This window comes from Melospiza melodia, chromosome 3 (assembly GCF_035770615.1).
Source record: "Melospiza melodia melodia isolate bMelMel2 chromosome 3, bMelMel2.pri, whole genome shotgun sequence".
Lineage (NCBI taxonomy): Eukaryota > Metazoa > Chordata > Aves > Passeriformes > Passerellidae > Melospiza > Melospiza melodia.
In genome coordinates this window covers 136,987,876-137,003,202 of record NC_086196.1, presented here as the reverse complement: position 1 = coordinate 137,003,202, position 15,327 = coordinate 136,987,876, and the positions used below count along the sequence as shown (strand labels likewise).

The following is a 15,327-nucleotide window of genomic DNA, read 5'->3' as shown; positions in this document are numbered from 1 at the left end:
CAGGGGTGTCACAGGAAGGTGAAACCTGATGAGATTAGATGTGGTCCCTTGCTGGGACAGGCTGACAGCTCCAAAAGACTTCTGATGTAACCAAATCCTTGCAGCGTGGGCAGGGGTGAGATAAGAAACATCTCTCACATGTGAGACGTGCAATTGGCTCCTCAGTTCTCCTTCCCTCCCAGCACACGTTGCTGTGGTGGGCTGATATTGCCAGAGCCCTCACTAGCTTGGTCTCATTCCTTAAATTTTCTTATTTATGAAGTGCATCCCCAGGGCTGAAAACAAAAGTTACTACATTACTGTTCAGAAAGCTGAATTACTACTCTAGCAACTTCTAAAATTTTACTCTTGATGTGAATTTGTATTCTTGGGATGGCATTTTCAATTGGTGCCAGGTGTAATGAAACATTTCTTACCTCTGGGACAAGCTCTGTCCCCAGGTTACTCCTTAGTGTCCTTCTATTCCCTGCCCATGGCAGAGGGTCAGAACTGGATGATCTTTAAGGTCCCTTCCAACCATTCTATGATCCTATGGATCTATTTTTCTTCTTCAGGTTTCTTGAGAAGCCAAGTGAAATAAAGCATGGATGTTTGCCTTCAAGGTCAGGTTTGGGACAAGGTGGGAGACTGGGAAGAGATCAAGACTTCTGCCATAAAATATAAATTGGATTCTCAGAAAAATAGGGATATTTTTATTAACAGCAAGCCTTCCATTCTTCAAATCATTGCAGATTTTAATGTGAAACCCCTGCTCCCTTTCTGCTCCATCACGTGACTGGGTTTATCAGCCCAAACCAACCAACACGTCTGATGTCACCATAAAGATCAAGGCAAGATTAAAACTCCCCAACTCCCCAAATACACCTTAGGTAGTGCATGGCATCAGCAAGGGCTGTGCAGCCCACAAGGTGAGAGAGCAGAAGGGTTTTGTCCTTCCTCAAGGACAACTTGATGCATTATCCTGCCCAGAGCAGAGCATTATCCTGCCCCATCCCTGGAAGTGTCCAAGGTCAGGTTGGATGGGATTTGGAGCAACCTGGGATAGAGGAAAGTGTCCCTGCCCATGGCAGGGGGTGGCACTGGATGAGCTTTAAGGTTCCTCCCAACACAAAGCATTCTGTGACTCGGTGAATTCCTGCAGGGATTGCAGCACTGGGCTGTGCCTGCCCTCCCTGGGGTTTGATGAATCAGGTGTCTGATGCAAGGAGGGACAGCCAGGGAGGGACTGCAGCCCAGGACAGACTGAGGGAGAGCCAAACCTGGCTGCATTCCTTGCCTGCTCCTGACTCCTTGAGGAGGGCGAGTCCTGCTACTCAAGAGCAGGAGTTGTTTCCTTTTTCTTCCGCAGAGTTCCTGCTCTGGATAATGTGGGAAGAAACTGACACTTGAAAAAGAAATACAGAAATTTGAATATTTAGCAACTCACAAATCATTCTTCAAATGTTTTAGTGCACAACAAAGTGGTTTTTTTGCAGAGACTTACCCGTGCCACTCATGAAACTTAACATGGGATTAGCCTTGAGTGGCTGAGGTTGCTGTGATGGAGAGGATGCTTTGGGATAGCAGTGGGAAGGATGGTGTTTGTTGGATGAGCCTGAGTCCTACAGCCTTCTCTGCAAGGAGATCAGGAGAACCAGAACAGGAGCCAAAGTTAGCACTGCCCCAAGTCTGGACTGCCCTTGGGATGAGGGAGAACCCCCAGGTCAGGCCCGGTGCAGGGGGAGGATTTCTGTGCTGGAATAAACTAATTAGGCACCACAGGGAAGCGTTTCCATCCGCTTAGGAGGCACTGCCCTGACCTTGCTGCTACGCCCACTCCCTCTCTGTCACGGGCCTCAAAGAGCCTGGCTCAGCTCTTTTAGAACTGGAAAATGAGCCCCAGCACCATCCTTTATGCAAGAGCTGAAAGGTTAATGCATGTCACGTCTGTGGGCCAGCACTCTGCAATAGGCAGAGCCCTTTTTACTGAGGGGAAAATAAAAAACCCACCAGGCTGTCACGGCCTGACCTTTCCACCCTCACACTCCAGCCCCACTTTCACACCACAGGGCTGAGAATAAACACATCCTTTTCCAAGCAGGGGGGCTGGATCCTCTCAGCTGCAGCAAAATGGGATTCCTTGCGAACGGCGCAGGTGGTTCTTAGGTAGGGGTTTTCCTGTGGGTTGCAGGGATAAGCAAGCATCAGGCTCCTGGAATTAGAAAGGTCAGCAAGGGATGTTTCCTGTTGGAGCTGCACAAACCCTGGTGCTCGGATCAGAGGGCAGGGAGTTAAAATTAGAAGTGGCCACGGGGTTATGGAGGTTGCTCCTTGAGCCTGACGAGGTCTTGGGGGCTGTGGCTGAGGGGCATGAGAAAATAAACATCTCCAGGCTTCATATTTTGTAGAGGATGACAGAAAATGCCTCTACTTCTGCCTTTAGCAAGAGGTTTGGAATATCAGTAATTCATCCCTAAATAATCCCTCTCTTTCCCTCTCCAGGCTTCATATTTTCTAGAGGATCACATAAAATACCTCTTCTTCTGCCTTTAGCAGGAGGTGTGGAATACCAGGAATTCATCCCTAAATAATCCCTCCCTTTCCCTGGCATGTAGAGGATGTGCACACACCTAGCTGACCACACCAAAAAGGAAAGGACTGGAATAATAAGGGAATTCCCAGTTGAGTCACTTCCTAGAAAGCTGTGTTGGATGGACACAGCTCAGGAGATGTCTTGGCATTTTTTCTGGGATGTAAAAGACTGGGTCATTCACCATTCAGAGGTGCAGAATGAGCCCCTCTCTGAGCTGAGTTTATCCTGCAGCTCTGGGAAGATTTTTCACCAAAAGCAGGGCAGCTTCATCAGCAGAGATGGTGAGAGATCCCACAGCCCCAGGCAGCCTGTGTTTGCCTCAAGCCTTCTTTAAACACCCTTTCCCAAGTGTTTGGTTCAAGGAATCCCAGCTGGAGCAGGGCAAGCTGCAGGGACTGAGTGTGACCAAGGATTTAATGCATGGTCAGAGTTTAAACCAGTTTTGTGTATTTTTTATCTCGTGTCCTCATCACTCTTCCTGCAGCCTTGAGGAAGTGCCTCTCTGGAGGAGCAGTGGGACTGATGGATTTACCCCTAGGAAAGGAGTGTCACACTCTTGGAGCAAAACACTGCGCCTCCCAAACGCCTGGAGCTTGATGTGTGCACGGATTTGAGTGCTCCCATCCCATCCAATCCAGGAGGAGCACTGATTCCTGCACTTTGCCAAGGAGCCATCAAGCCCTGCAGTGCAAAGTTCTCCACCTTCCAGTTAAGAGGGAGCTTGCAGGGCACATCCACAATCAGCTTAGAAACTCTCCCTGCCCTCCAGAGCAAAACCTACTGGAGGAGCCTGAGGTCCAGAAATAACCACAAACCACCCTTTCCTGTCAGGCAGCTGGGATTTCAAGTGGCTGGAGCTAAATATGGCACTGTGTCAACAAGGAGCCACCAGGAAAGGGGGTTTATTGCTCTCCATTAGTGAGAGGAGTCTGCTCACACACATCTGCAAAGACCTCAGCTTTGGGAAGCACATTTCCTTCATTTCCATGATTTGCACTTGAATTTTCACCACGCTCCTCCTCATCTTTCACTGGATATTTCCCATTTCAAAAACCAAGCAGGCAAACAAAGCCGAGGCACATCAAGAAGCAATTTGTCTGGCTGGTAAAGGAACAAAAACAACCACCCCAAAGCCAGGCAGAGGATCACAGGAAAACATGAAATGCGGCCGTGCAAGCCTCACGTCGCCTCTGCTCCCTCCTCCTCCCCAGCCCTGCTGAAAGACAGCAGCTGTAATCCCTCCCAGGTGGTGACAGGAGTGATCTCCCCAGCCCCTCTGAACGTGACAGCCCTGGAGCTGGCTGGGAACACGTGTTCCTGTGCTGTCAGAGGGAGAGGGGAAGCTGCAAGACCCAACAGGCGCCTGAGTCACCGCAGCCAAGGGGAAATGCACACGCTGGGAGCACCAGGGATGTGGCTGTGAGGGATCCTTTCCAGCTGCTTGCTTCCTTCTCTGGGCCATCCTGGGTGAGACTAGGGGAGGAAGGAGACACCTCCTTCAGCAACATCTGTCTTGGATCCCCACTGGCTGCTCCCCAGCCCCTCTGAGTGGGGATTTTGGTGAGCAGAGCTCACTCTGCCCTGACTGTGACTGGCATATGTGTGAGTCACTGCCCAGACATGGTGACAAACACAGATGTGAGTGGGACAGGTCTGCTGGGCAGGACCTTGGATGATTTCAGTTTTCATGGTTTGACAGCTGCATTTTTGTGTTCCTTTTAGTTTCTTTCTCCTTGCCCGTGCTGCAAGGTGAGGAACTGACTGATTCAACATGAGCAGGGCGTGGCGTTGACTGTGTAAGCAGCTTTAAAGTGATCAAAGTCAGCAGCTGCAGGAGAAATCCTGGGAAATGTTTGCCCTTTCCCTAACCTGTAAAGTTCCAACAGTGGCTTTTAGCAATAGCACAGAAAGGCAGTCATAGAATCCCATAATGTTTTGGGTCGGAAGGGATGTTAAAGATCACCCAGTTCCACCCCCTGCCATGGGCAGGGATGCCTTCCATCATCCCAGGTTGCTCCAAGCCCTGTCCAGTCTGGCCTTGGACACTTCCAGGGATCCTGGGGCAGCCACAGCTTCTCTGGGCACCCTGTGCCAGGGCCTCACCACCCTCACAGGAATAATTTTTTCCCAATATCCAACATAAACTCTTTCAGTTTGAAGCCATTCCCCTTGTTATCTTGGAGCCAAAAAAACCCCAACTTTTAAAACTTCCATGGGATGACTGGCTTGAGCTGTTGTCTGACAGCCTAAAAGTAATGAAGATGCTTTAGAGTAGCTGCAGTGAGATCAGCTCTTCCCATTGGGACATTTTGGAAGGGGTGCCCAGGAGAGTGGTGGGGTCTCCACTTCTATAGGTCTCTAAGGAATGACTGGATGAGGCACTCAGTGCTCTGGTCTGGGTGACAAGGTGGAGTCAGTCACAGATTGGACTTGATTGTCTTGGAGGCCTTTTAGAACTTAATAATTCTGTGGTTGTGTGATTTTCACCTTAGGAAGCTGTCTAGGCTCCCTGTGCACTCTGCAGGTGGAAATGTGCCTGCTGGCAGTGCAGTCCCCCTCCTCCTAAGGGAGCTGCAGATGAATCACAGGGTTTGCCCCTCTCTCTCTGCTGGTTATGGTGGGAGTCTGGATGTCTCAGGGGGACACATTTCACCAGGAATGTTTAGAGTTCACTCAACATGTACCACTTCCTCATGTCAGGATCAGAGCTGTGACTACCAGGGGCAGTTCTTTTTGGAATCCTGCATGGACTGATGTGTCACAAAGCTGATTATGAAACCAAAAGGGTTCTATACATGATGTAGAATCTGGGGACATGGTTTACTGGTGGGTTTGGCAGTGCTGGGTTAACAGCTGGACCTGATGCTCTGGACTAGATTACTTTATGCATAAAAATTGAAAGAGATGAGATTTAAGTTAGACATTGGGAAGCAATCCTTCCCTGTGAGGGTGGGGAGGCCCTGGGACAGGGTGCCCAGAGAAGCTGTGGCTGCCCCTGCATCCCTGGAAGTGTCCCGGGCTGGACAGGGCTTGGAGCAACCTGGGATAGTGGAAGGTGTCCCTGTCCATGGTAGGGAGTTGGAAATGGATGATGTTCGAGGTCCTTCCAACCCAAACCATTCTGTGACTCCATGAGGCTCACAGACAGGGCTGCCCTTCTTTTGAGGAAGGTTATTTTAACTTCTCCATCTAGAGGATGGTGCTGTTGTCCCTGGATGATCTTCCTGGAGGCACGGTCAGCCTTTGTGGGAACAGCTCAGCTGAGATCCAGCTCTCCACTGGCTTCTCCCAAACACCCTTACTCCTCAGAGACCCAAAATTAGGTGTTTGCCTCTGGAGCTGAACCTAGTTCTTCATTTGAGTGAAATGAATCTTATCTCTGGCTGCAAGTTTAAGAAATGGATTCTAGAAATGAAAACCACAGGAATTATTTAATTTGGAATACTGATTATTTAAGCATGTTAGCATACATCTTCACAAACCCAACACAACACTACACACATACTTTTTCTCCATACAATTTAAGGCATTTTGTTTTCAACCCCTCTCTTTTCTTCTCTCTGCAAATTTTTGATAAAATGAACTGTGTCCCTAAGAGCTTTACACAAGTATGCAGCTGAGGTATGGTCAAACTTCTCCTGGCATTAGTTGGGCATTCATCCAGAAATGTTTATATTTTCCCAGAGGAAGGGAAAAAGAAAAAAAAAAGTTACAATCTGGTAAAAAACATTTGCTAAATGACGTTTGCAGTTCTATTGTGGTTTGTAAAGTCCAAGCTCTTCAATAAATGCTTCAGCCTCTTCCAGCTGTTTGCTGCAGCACAAATGCCCAAAGCTTTTCCATGTTAAAGGGGAAATTAGTTTAAATTTTGTGTGCAAGGATGGGGCATCAAGCCATTGCAAATCCCATCAGCTCCAGAACAGGGCCTCGTGCAAAATTGTGTGAGGGATCCCAGCTGGTTGTAAAGTGCTTCAATACCATCATTGGCATAGAAAAGGACATCACAAGGGATTGGATCTATCCCTAATTTGGTCAATACTGACTTCAACCACTTCTCAGACACCTGACAGGGAATAAATTCATCTTTTTTATCTACCACTACAGTGATGAGCACAGTACAAAGAGATGGGGTCTTTGAACTAAAGGGGGGGGGGGGAAAGGGGAAAATGGGGTAAATCTTTGCTATCTCAGACTCTTTTTTTCTGGGTACAGAGGAGGTGGGGTAGGTGAGGACAAGATAAATATACAGGGTATAGGGAAGGGGGGATAGGGAGGAACATGAATGTACATCAATGTACATCTCTGTGGGCTCTGACCAGACTTTGGCAATGAATCCTGATTTTGTCGTGTTTCTGTGGATTGGCAATCTCTCCAGGAAAATGGCGTGCAGCAGGTGAAAGGCATCCCAAAGTCACCCAGAGACGATGCCCAGCAGAGCCACAGATCACTCCAGCAGCAAACAGCATGGCTTAAAGGGTGGGAGCTAGAAGGTATCCCAAACAAAACAGCCTTCCCTTTCCCCAAACCACCTATCTATTGAGACCACAGGATATTAATGAGCTACTGGCCCTCTAGAAATGAGGGCAGGTAATTGCAACATTACTCACAGGATTCAAAACTGAGTTTACCACATTTAGCTCAGAAGAAAAGCCGATTACGAGGGCTCAACTCACCGGAGATACTGAGATATGTAATGAAAATATACTTTTAAAAAAGAAAGAAAGGAAGAAAGAAAGAAAGAAAAAAGTCAGTTTTTAGTCAACAGTTCTAGAAGTCCAGGTCATCCTGGTCAATCTCATCAGAGTTTTCTTTCTTTTTAGCAGCCTGAAATTCCTCAGTGTTTTCAGCCTCCTTTGGATCTGCACCTTCAGCATCTGGCTGCTCCTCATCTCCCACGGGATCAGAACCTGAAGATTCTTTGTCCTCCTCTTCTTCATCACTGTCAGGATACATCTGAGAGGGTTTGGAGCTCTCATCACTTCGAACCTCTCCATTTGGGTGGTCGTTGGTGGGGTTATCATCACCTTTGCATTCCTCTTCAACTGCTTCCTCTTCAGCTATTCCTTCCTCTTTGACTCCTCCTTCCTCTTCATCTACTCTTTCCTCTTCATCATCAGACCCCTTCTGGGATTGCTGTGAGAAGTTTCCGACAGAAGAATAACAAGAAAAGGCTGTGGATTTTTTCAGAGTCTCTAACCTTTTGTTGGTTCTCTTGCCTTTGGTCTTTGAGGCTTTCTCAGAAACTTTGTTGTTGCCTTGGTCTTCGTGTTTTTCTTGTGCATTCTCAGGGTCATCCCCAGTGGGTTCCGCATCATTCTCATCAGGATTCTCACATCTTTCACTGCTTTTCTCCTCAGCCTCATCTCCTGACTCTGGTTTTGCATCTTCTTTTGCCTCAACTTCATCTTGCTCAGCTTCTTGATCTCCTTCCTGAGGATTGTTTTCAGTTCCAGAGCCCTCAGCATCTCCTCTGCATTCTGATGTCTCTGCCTCATCATCAGCCACGACTTCCTCATCCCCTGGCTCCTCTGTTTCTTCAGCTTCATTTTCACCTTCTTGTTCACCTTCAGACTTTTCTTCAGCTTCTTGCTCTTCATTTTGAGCTGCTTCTTCTTCTTGTTCTTCCTCTTTTTCTTCCTCCTCCTCCTTTGTTTCTTCCTCTTCTTTTTCTCCCTCTTCTTCCTCTTTTGCTTCTTCCTCTTCCACTTCCTGCTCCTCTTTTGTTTGACCCTCATCTTCCTTTTCCTCCTCATCTTCCTTTGTTCCTTCTTCCTCTTCCTCCTTCCCTTCCTCCTCTTTTGTTTCTTCTTCCTCTTTTTGCTCTTCTTCCTCTTCTGCTTCCTCCTCTTTCACATCTTCCTCCTCTTTCACTTCTTCCTCCTTTCCTTCCTCCTCCTCTTCTTTTGCTTCTTCCTCTCCCTCCTTTACTTCTTCCTCCTCCTCTTTGGCTTCTTCCTCCTCCTCTTTGGCTTCTTCCTCCTCCTCTTTGGCTTCTTCCTCCTCCTCCTTTCCTTCCTCCTCCTCCTCCTCTTCTTTTGCTTCTTCCTCCTCCTCCTTCCCTTCTTCTTCTTTCTCCTCTTCGGCTTCTTCCTCTTCCTCCTTCCCTTCCTCCTCCTCTTTGACTTCTTCCTCCTCCTCCTTTCCTTCCTCCTCCTCTTCTTTTGCTTCTTCCTCCTCCTCCTCTTCTTCTTCCCCCCCCTCTTTGGCTTCTTCCTCGTCCTCTTTTCCTTCTTCTTCTTCCTCTTCTTCTTCCTCCTCTTCTTTGGCTTCTTCGTCTTCCTCCTTTGCTTCTTCCTCCTCTTCTTTGGCTTCTTCATCTTCCTCCTTCCCTTCCTCCTCCTCCTCCTCTTTAGCTTCTTCCTCTCTCTCTTTGGCTTCTTCCTCTTCTTCTGCTTCTTCATCTCCCTCCTCTACTTCCTCCTCCCCTTCTGCCTTTTCTTTTGCTTCTTCTTCTTCTTCCTCCTTCCCTTCCTCTTCTTTTGCTTCCTCCTCTTCCTCCTTCCCTTCTTCCTCCACCTCCTCTTTGGCTTCCTCCTCTTCTTCTTTTGCTTCCTCCTCCTCCTCTTTGACTTCTTCATCTTCTTCCTTCCCTTCCTCCTCCTCCACTTTTGCTTCTTCTTCTTCCTCTTTTGCTTCCTCCGCCTCTTTTGTTTCTTCCTCTTCTTCCTTCCTTTCCTCCTCCTCTTCTGCTTCTTCCTCTTCCTCCTTTCCTTCCTCCTCCTCCTCTTTTGCTTCTTCTTCCTCCTCTTTTGCTTCCTCCTCTTCCTCCTTCCCTTCTTCCTCCTCCTCCTCTTTGGCTTCCTCCTCTTCTTTTGCTTCCTCCTCCTCCTCTTTGGCCTCTTCCTCCTCCTGTTTGGCTTCTTCATCTTCCTCTTTTGCTTCTTCTCCCTCCTCCTCTTTGGTTCCTTCTTCCTCCTCTTTGGCTTCTTCCTCCTCCTCTTTGGTTTCTTCTTCCTCCTCTTTGGTTTCTTCCTTCTCCTCCTTGGCTTCCTCCTCCTCCTCTTTTGCTTCTTCCTCTCCTTCCTTCCCTTCCTCTTCCTCTTTCCCTTCTTCTTTCTTTCCTTCTTCATCTTCCTCCTCCCCTTCCTCCTCCTTCACTCCCTCTTCCACTTCCTTCTCTTCCTCCTCATTTATTTCCTCTTCCTCCTTACTTTCCTCTGCTTCTTCCTCTTTTACTTCCTCATCTTCTTCTTTAGTTTCACCCTCCTCCTCTTTTATTTCCTCCCCCTCCTCTTCAGCCTTAGCCATTTCTTCTTCCTCTTTCTCTTCCTCCTCCTCTTTTGCTTCCTTTTCTTCTCCTTCTTTTGTTTCTTCCCCTCCTTCTTCTGCTTCTTCTTCTTTAGTTTCTTCAGTTTTGGCCTCATCTTCCATCTCAGTGTTTTGACTCTCTGCTACTTCAGTTTCTTCTCCATCTCCATTCAATGTTGTGCCATCATCTTCATTTAATTCTGGTTCTTTTCCTTCTTCTTCCTCTGCTTCTGTTTCACCTGCCTGAGGTTGCTCCTCCTCCTTCTCGTTTTCTGCCCCTTCTTCCACAGAACCATTGGGAAGTGTTTTGGTGTCCTGGGCTGCTTCTGCAACAACGGCTTCCTCATTGCCATCCTTCTTCAGCCTCAGGATTTTCTGCAAATCAAATGCTTTCATCACTGGGGCATTGGTGGCCACCACAGGGGCTCTGGCAGGCCTGGAAGCCAGTTTTTTCCTCACACAAGAGTCACATGGACAATATTCCTCCTCACTGGATTGTTTGCTCATGCTGTCCTCCAAAGCTGCACTGAGGTTAAAGTCATTATCTACATCAAATGATAAGTCTGATGTCTCCTCCAGCCTCATCTGGGCACCATTTTTGTCCCCAAAGAGGGACTTTTTATGCATAGTTTGCAGTCTCCATCTCCTCTGCTCGGTTTGGAGTTTGGACTCACGTGTGGGTGGCCCCTCTGGAGGTCTCGGCATCCTTCTTCCTGCTCTGCTTCTGATCTTCCTCAGCTCCTTCTCTATGCTCTTTTGTATCCTTTTACTCACTTCCTCCTTCAGCTCCAGTATCATTGCATCCATCTGCTGATTGTCCTGCAGGTTCCACCTGACTTTAAATTCATTCATGGCATTGACATAGTGAGCCATGAACTCCCTCTCGATTTTCTTGAGCAGTCTCAGGACCCAGGTTGGGTCTGGATCCACGGAGTTTTGCTGGACAAGGGATGTGCCCACACTGGTGGATGTATCAACTTTGGGCTCGGGGTCATTTGGTGACTCTTCTTGGGGCTGCTCCTGCACCTCCTCTTTCAGCTCCATCCCGACATCAGCATCACCAACATTGGCATCACCAATGGCCTCTGGCTGGTCAGCTTCTTCACAGTTTTCTTCATCACCAGTGGCCTCCGGCTGGTCAGCCTCTTCTTCAGGGTATTCTTGTGGGACTTCATCATTTACAGCTTCAGCTTCCTCCTGTTCTCCAGTTTCAGCTAATTTGTTTTCTTCTTCATTTTCATTTTCTCCTCCTTCATGCTCACAGTTACTGCCCTGATCCTCCTTATTCTCTTCTTCCTCCTGGATTACAGACTCCTCTCTAGCAGACTCTGCTTTTTCCTCACCTTTTGCCTCTGAGCAGGCTGTGGAAGGGCGGGATGGCTGCTCTCCCTCTTTACTTTGCTCCTCGACCTCAGTCACTTCTGTGCCAGTCTCTGCATTTTCCATTTGCTCGGCTGATTTGCATTCCATGGTTTTCTGTGCCACCAACGTGGCACCAGCTGTGCACTCTTCTCCTGAGCCACCAGAGCAACTGCAAACATCAACCCCAGAGGAGGACATGGGAGTGAAGGCGTGATCCATGGATTTTGGGGCTTTAGACCCAGACACTGGCATTGCCACCTTGCTTGCCTCTTGATCTGAGCTTGGGCCACTCCTTTCAGCAGTGCACCCAAACCACAGGGCTTGAAAAATATTTAGCAGCTCTGTATACCTTGACTTATTCAAATGTTTTGAGTTTTCTGATGGATCCTCCGACTCTTCATCAAGGAGCTGGAGGCTGGCAAGACAAGTAATCAAAATGTTGGCAGAGTTACTCAGTTTCCTCCCCATTGTGGGGGATACTTCAGGCAGACTGTTTGATCGGTCAAATTTGGTCTCATGCTTTGAACTGAGCAAGGCCTTCATGATCTGGACAGACGTTTGGACAGAGGTTGGAAGGTCTCTCTTGTTGTTGTTTTGGCTGGATGTAACTGACTTGTTGCATTCTGCCTGCTCAGCCTCAGCAGCTTCAGGTGGAACCTCAGAGATTTCTTCCTGGTTCACACATTCTTCAGCCTCTTCAACAACAGCTGTGTCTTCTGCTTTCTCTTCTTCCACTTCATCCTTTGCTTCAACCTTTGCTTCATCCTTTGCTTCATCCTTTTCTTCATCCTTTGCTTCATCTTTTTCAGCCTCCTCCTCCTCCTCCTCATTCTTTTCCTCAGCTTTTTCCTCCTCCGGAACTTCCTCGGCATTTGTACAGTGTGAAATCTCAGTGGTCGACTCTGCATGTTCCTCTTCTCCATCATCTTCCATTTCATATTTCATAAGCAATGTTTCCGAAGGGATTTTCCTGAGCCACTCTTGCACAACTTCTTCTGGAGATGCATTTGGTAGAGCTGATGGCATTAAATCACCTCCTTCCTCCTGAACACCTGCATCTTCTACCTCTTCCTCTGTTTTTTTGTTGCAAGAATCATCAATCTCTTTATTATTCTGACCATTTCCTTCGGTTGCTGCGGATTTAGAGCCATAGGAAGTTGCTTTGGAGGAATCCACAATTTCTTTCTGCTCTCTCCCTGCGGTCAGCACGGACTCGGTGCCAATGCTGCTGATGGAGGAATTCTTCAAAATGGTCGCACGGATATTTTTTCTCTTTGGCTTCCCTTTTGGTGGGGCAGGGCATTGCAGACTGCACACTGACATAGTCTCTGACAATGATGCCCGGCTGGAGTTTGACACCTTCACACAAAGATTTTTCCTGTTTGTCGGTCTTGATTTTGAAGACAGAGACATGTTTGATTGTGAACACCTATCATCAGTTTCCTGGGATATCTGGGTCAACACACATTTATCTTTTATTTCTGACTTTGAAGAGACTCTTGAGGAGCTACTTGTGGGTTTTCCATTCCTAACCCCATCCTCACTTGGGTGGTCAACTTTTGAACATACACTCCCACTCATGCTTCCCTGTTTTGAAGAAGAGGGTTCAGAACTAATCTTGGCATGACCCTTTCCAGATTTTCCATTAGGACTTGAAAGACTTGAGCAGAGGGATGATGGCTTGCTGTTTTCTTCTTTATGGCTTCTTTTCTTTGAGCTTTTTGAACTTTCACTGTAGCCATTGGCAGTACTTTTTGAGGTCTCCTCCTCAGCAGGACCTGCAGCTGCCTCTGGTTCACTGGTAGATGAAATGTTTGAGTGAAGAGATCCTGACTTATGAGACATGGTGTCTCCAGCAGATTTTTTCTTGATTTCACATGAGCTTTTGGAGTAAATTGATGCTCTGCTGCCCGATCTCACATCATCTGCATGTAGGGAATTCTTTTTATTCGGAGTGGATTCAAGTGAAGACACAGATATTTCAGACTGTGCATCCAAATGAACGTGGCTGCGTTTGCTCTTTTTGGACCCTCTGGAAGAGCAAGAGACACTGCATGGAACGTTCTCTTCACTGCCACTTTTCTTGCTGCTCCTGTTGCTAGCCTTGGAACGGTGGGTTCCTTGCGTAGAGCATCGTTCCCCTTCACTGCTCTCACCCCTGATTGATTGGCTTGGCTTTGTTTTTGCTGACACTGAGCTGACTTCATTGACTTCACTTTCTTCCTGCTCTGCATCCACCTCTTCAGCCTCCTTCTTGGGGCAGGACTCGCTGGAGAAAGAGGACACCACTGGGTTGTCATCAGAGGTGTCACCCTGCTCAGCCTTTTCTTTTGGTGTGGTGCAGTTACTGGACTTGCTGTGCACGCTGTTGGCAGAGGTGGAGCACTGGCTGTTCTCTCCCTGGTTTGCCTTCTGAAGGCTTGAGGAGGACATGCTCCTGCCCACGCTGCTCACTTCATCACACACATTCTTCTTGCTCTGCCTAGACTGCAGGGATGACCTGGACATGACACTCCCAACTCTGCTGCTTTCAACCTCTTCTGGGTCATCCTTCAAGCACTTCACAGAGGAAGCTTCAAAACAATTTGCATCCTCATTCTGTGAAATGATTTTGGTGATCTCCTGGTCTTCAGGGCTGTCTTGAGTATCCAGGTTGTTTTCACAGCTTGAATGTGACATCAAGCCCAAGGATGAAGGCCTCTGGCTGTTTCCTGTGCTTGTCCTGGTGTGTTCCTGCTGTTCTTCTCCATTGGAAGCACCGGTGGATAAATCACTTCGGCACACACACTTTTTAACAGATCGATACGCCACTCTGTTCTTTATAGTCTCTGAGTAGGATGAGGACTCTCGCACAATGTGCTCAGAGAATTCCTCACTGGATGTGGTGTGGATGCTATCCACAGATGTCATTTTTTTGTGGACTACTCTCCTGCGGGAAGATGTGCTGGAACACGAAGAGCGTGTGTGCCAGGTGCTTCGCACGCCAGGCTCTTCCCTCTGGGACATGTGCATGGGGTTCTTCCAAATGTCATAGTCCTGGTGTTTTTTTCCACAGCTGTGACAGTGGGCCTCATCATATTCTGATTCCTCAAGTTTGGACATGTAGGAATCGATATCACAGGGATATAAGGAATCATCTGCCTCTGAGCTGGCTTCTGGGTTCATTTTCTGCAGGGGATCTGCTCCGCTGTCCTCCTCCACTCCTGACTCTTCACAAGGCAGCTGGTTCATCAGGTTGGACTTTTTGATCTGGGTGGACCACTGCAAAGTCTCATCGTTGAGCAAACGGAAGCGAACTTTCATCTCCACAGACAAGCTCCCATCCTTGTTCACATGGACCCGCTTCTCGATGTCATCGTTGACCAGGGACTGGACCAGGTCCCCAGCTTTTGGGTGAGAGCAGCCATTGGAGAAGGGGCCCCCGTTGTCTGGAGAGGCCTCAAGGCCATTGGGGTATGACTTCTCTGATGACAAGGAAAATCTCATCGACCTGTTGCTGGATGCTGACCGTGGATGGATAACGCTTTTTTTGGCTTTCAGTCCAAAGTTCACTAAAGGAGTGAAGAAGAGAAAGATGGAGAAAGATGTTAACTCACATAAAGATGACAGAAGATATGTAAGCCAAACCCTCAAACTAGTGAATCCTGATGTTATTCCATTCATCCATTATTCCATTCATCCATTCAAAAGCCAAGCCTATGCCAATTTGCATAGTTTGAAAATTTGTCTTTGACTGAGTGATGCCCACTAATCATAGAATAGTTAAGGTTGGAAGGGACCCCTGCAGATAATCTAGTCCAACTTCCTTGTTACATTTTAAGTTTTGAATTAATAATCTGTAATAAAATCTTCTACACCATAACTTTATTAAAAAAAATAAATTGGAACACAAACACTTTGTTTTATTTAGTGCATGTCAGGAAGTAAAATTAAGAAAAATCAAAAATATATATACATATCGAGCAATTTAGTCTCTGAGTTTGGGCATTTTTTTTTATGTTACAAATACTCCTTCATTTAACTGTGAAAGTTTTCATCTTTCTTATTTCACTAGGGAAAAATATGTGGAGAAGTGACCCTCTTCCTTAGCTGGTCACACATTTATTGTGTAACATTCATTTCTCCACTCATATTCCAGGAAATGT

General features: G+C 47.3%; 2 protein-coding genes across 2 annotated transcripts; both read right to left on the bottom strand.

Moving 5' to 3' along the window:
* Window positions 1-8,239: 8,239 nt before the first annotated feature.
* On the bottom strand, window positions 8,240-8,920 carry LOC134416870 (cilia- and flagella-associated protein 251-like; the record flags this gene model as incomplete). Its single annotated transcript, XM_063153546.1, has 1 exon — window positions 8,240-8,920. A coding segment is annotated over one exon (681 nt), but the record flags the coding sequence as incomplete, so codon positions are not given.
* Window positions 8,921-9,097: 177 nt separating this feature from the next.
* Window positions 9,098-9,820, bottom strand: LOC134416634 (cilia- and flagella-associated protein 251-like; the record flags this gene model as incomplete). The annotated part of the gene is made up of 1 exon (XM_063153390.1): window positions 9,098-9,820. A coding segment is annotated over exon 1 (723 nt), but the record flags the coding sequence as incomplete, so codon positions are not given.
* Between the last annotated feature and the right edge of the window lie 5,507 nt (window positions 9,821-15,327).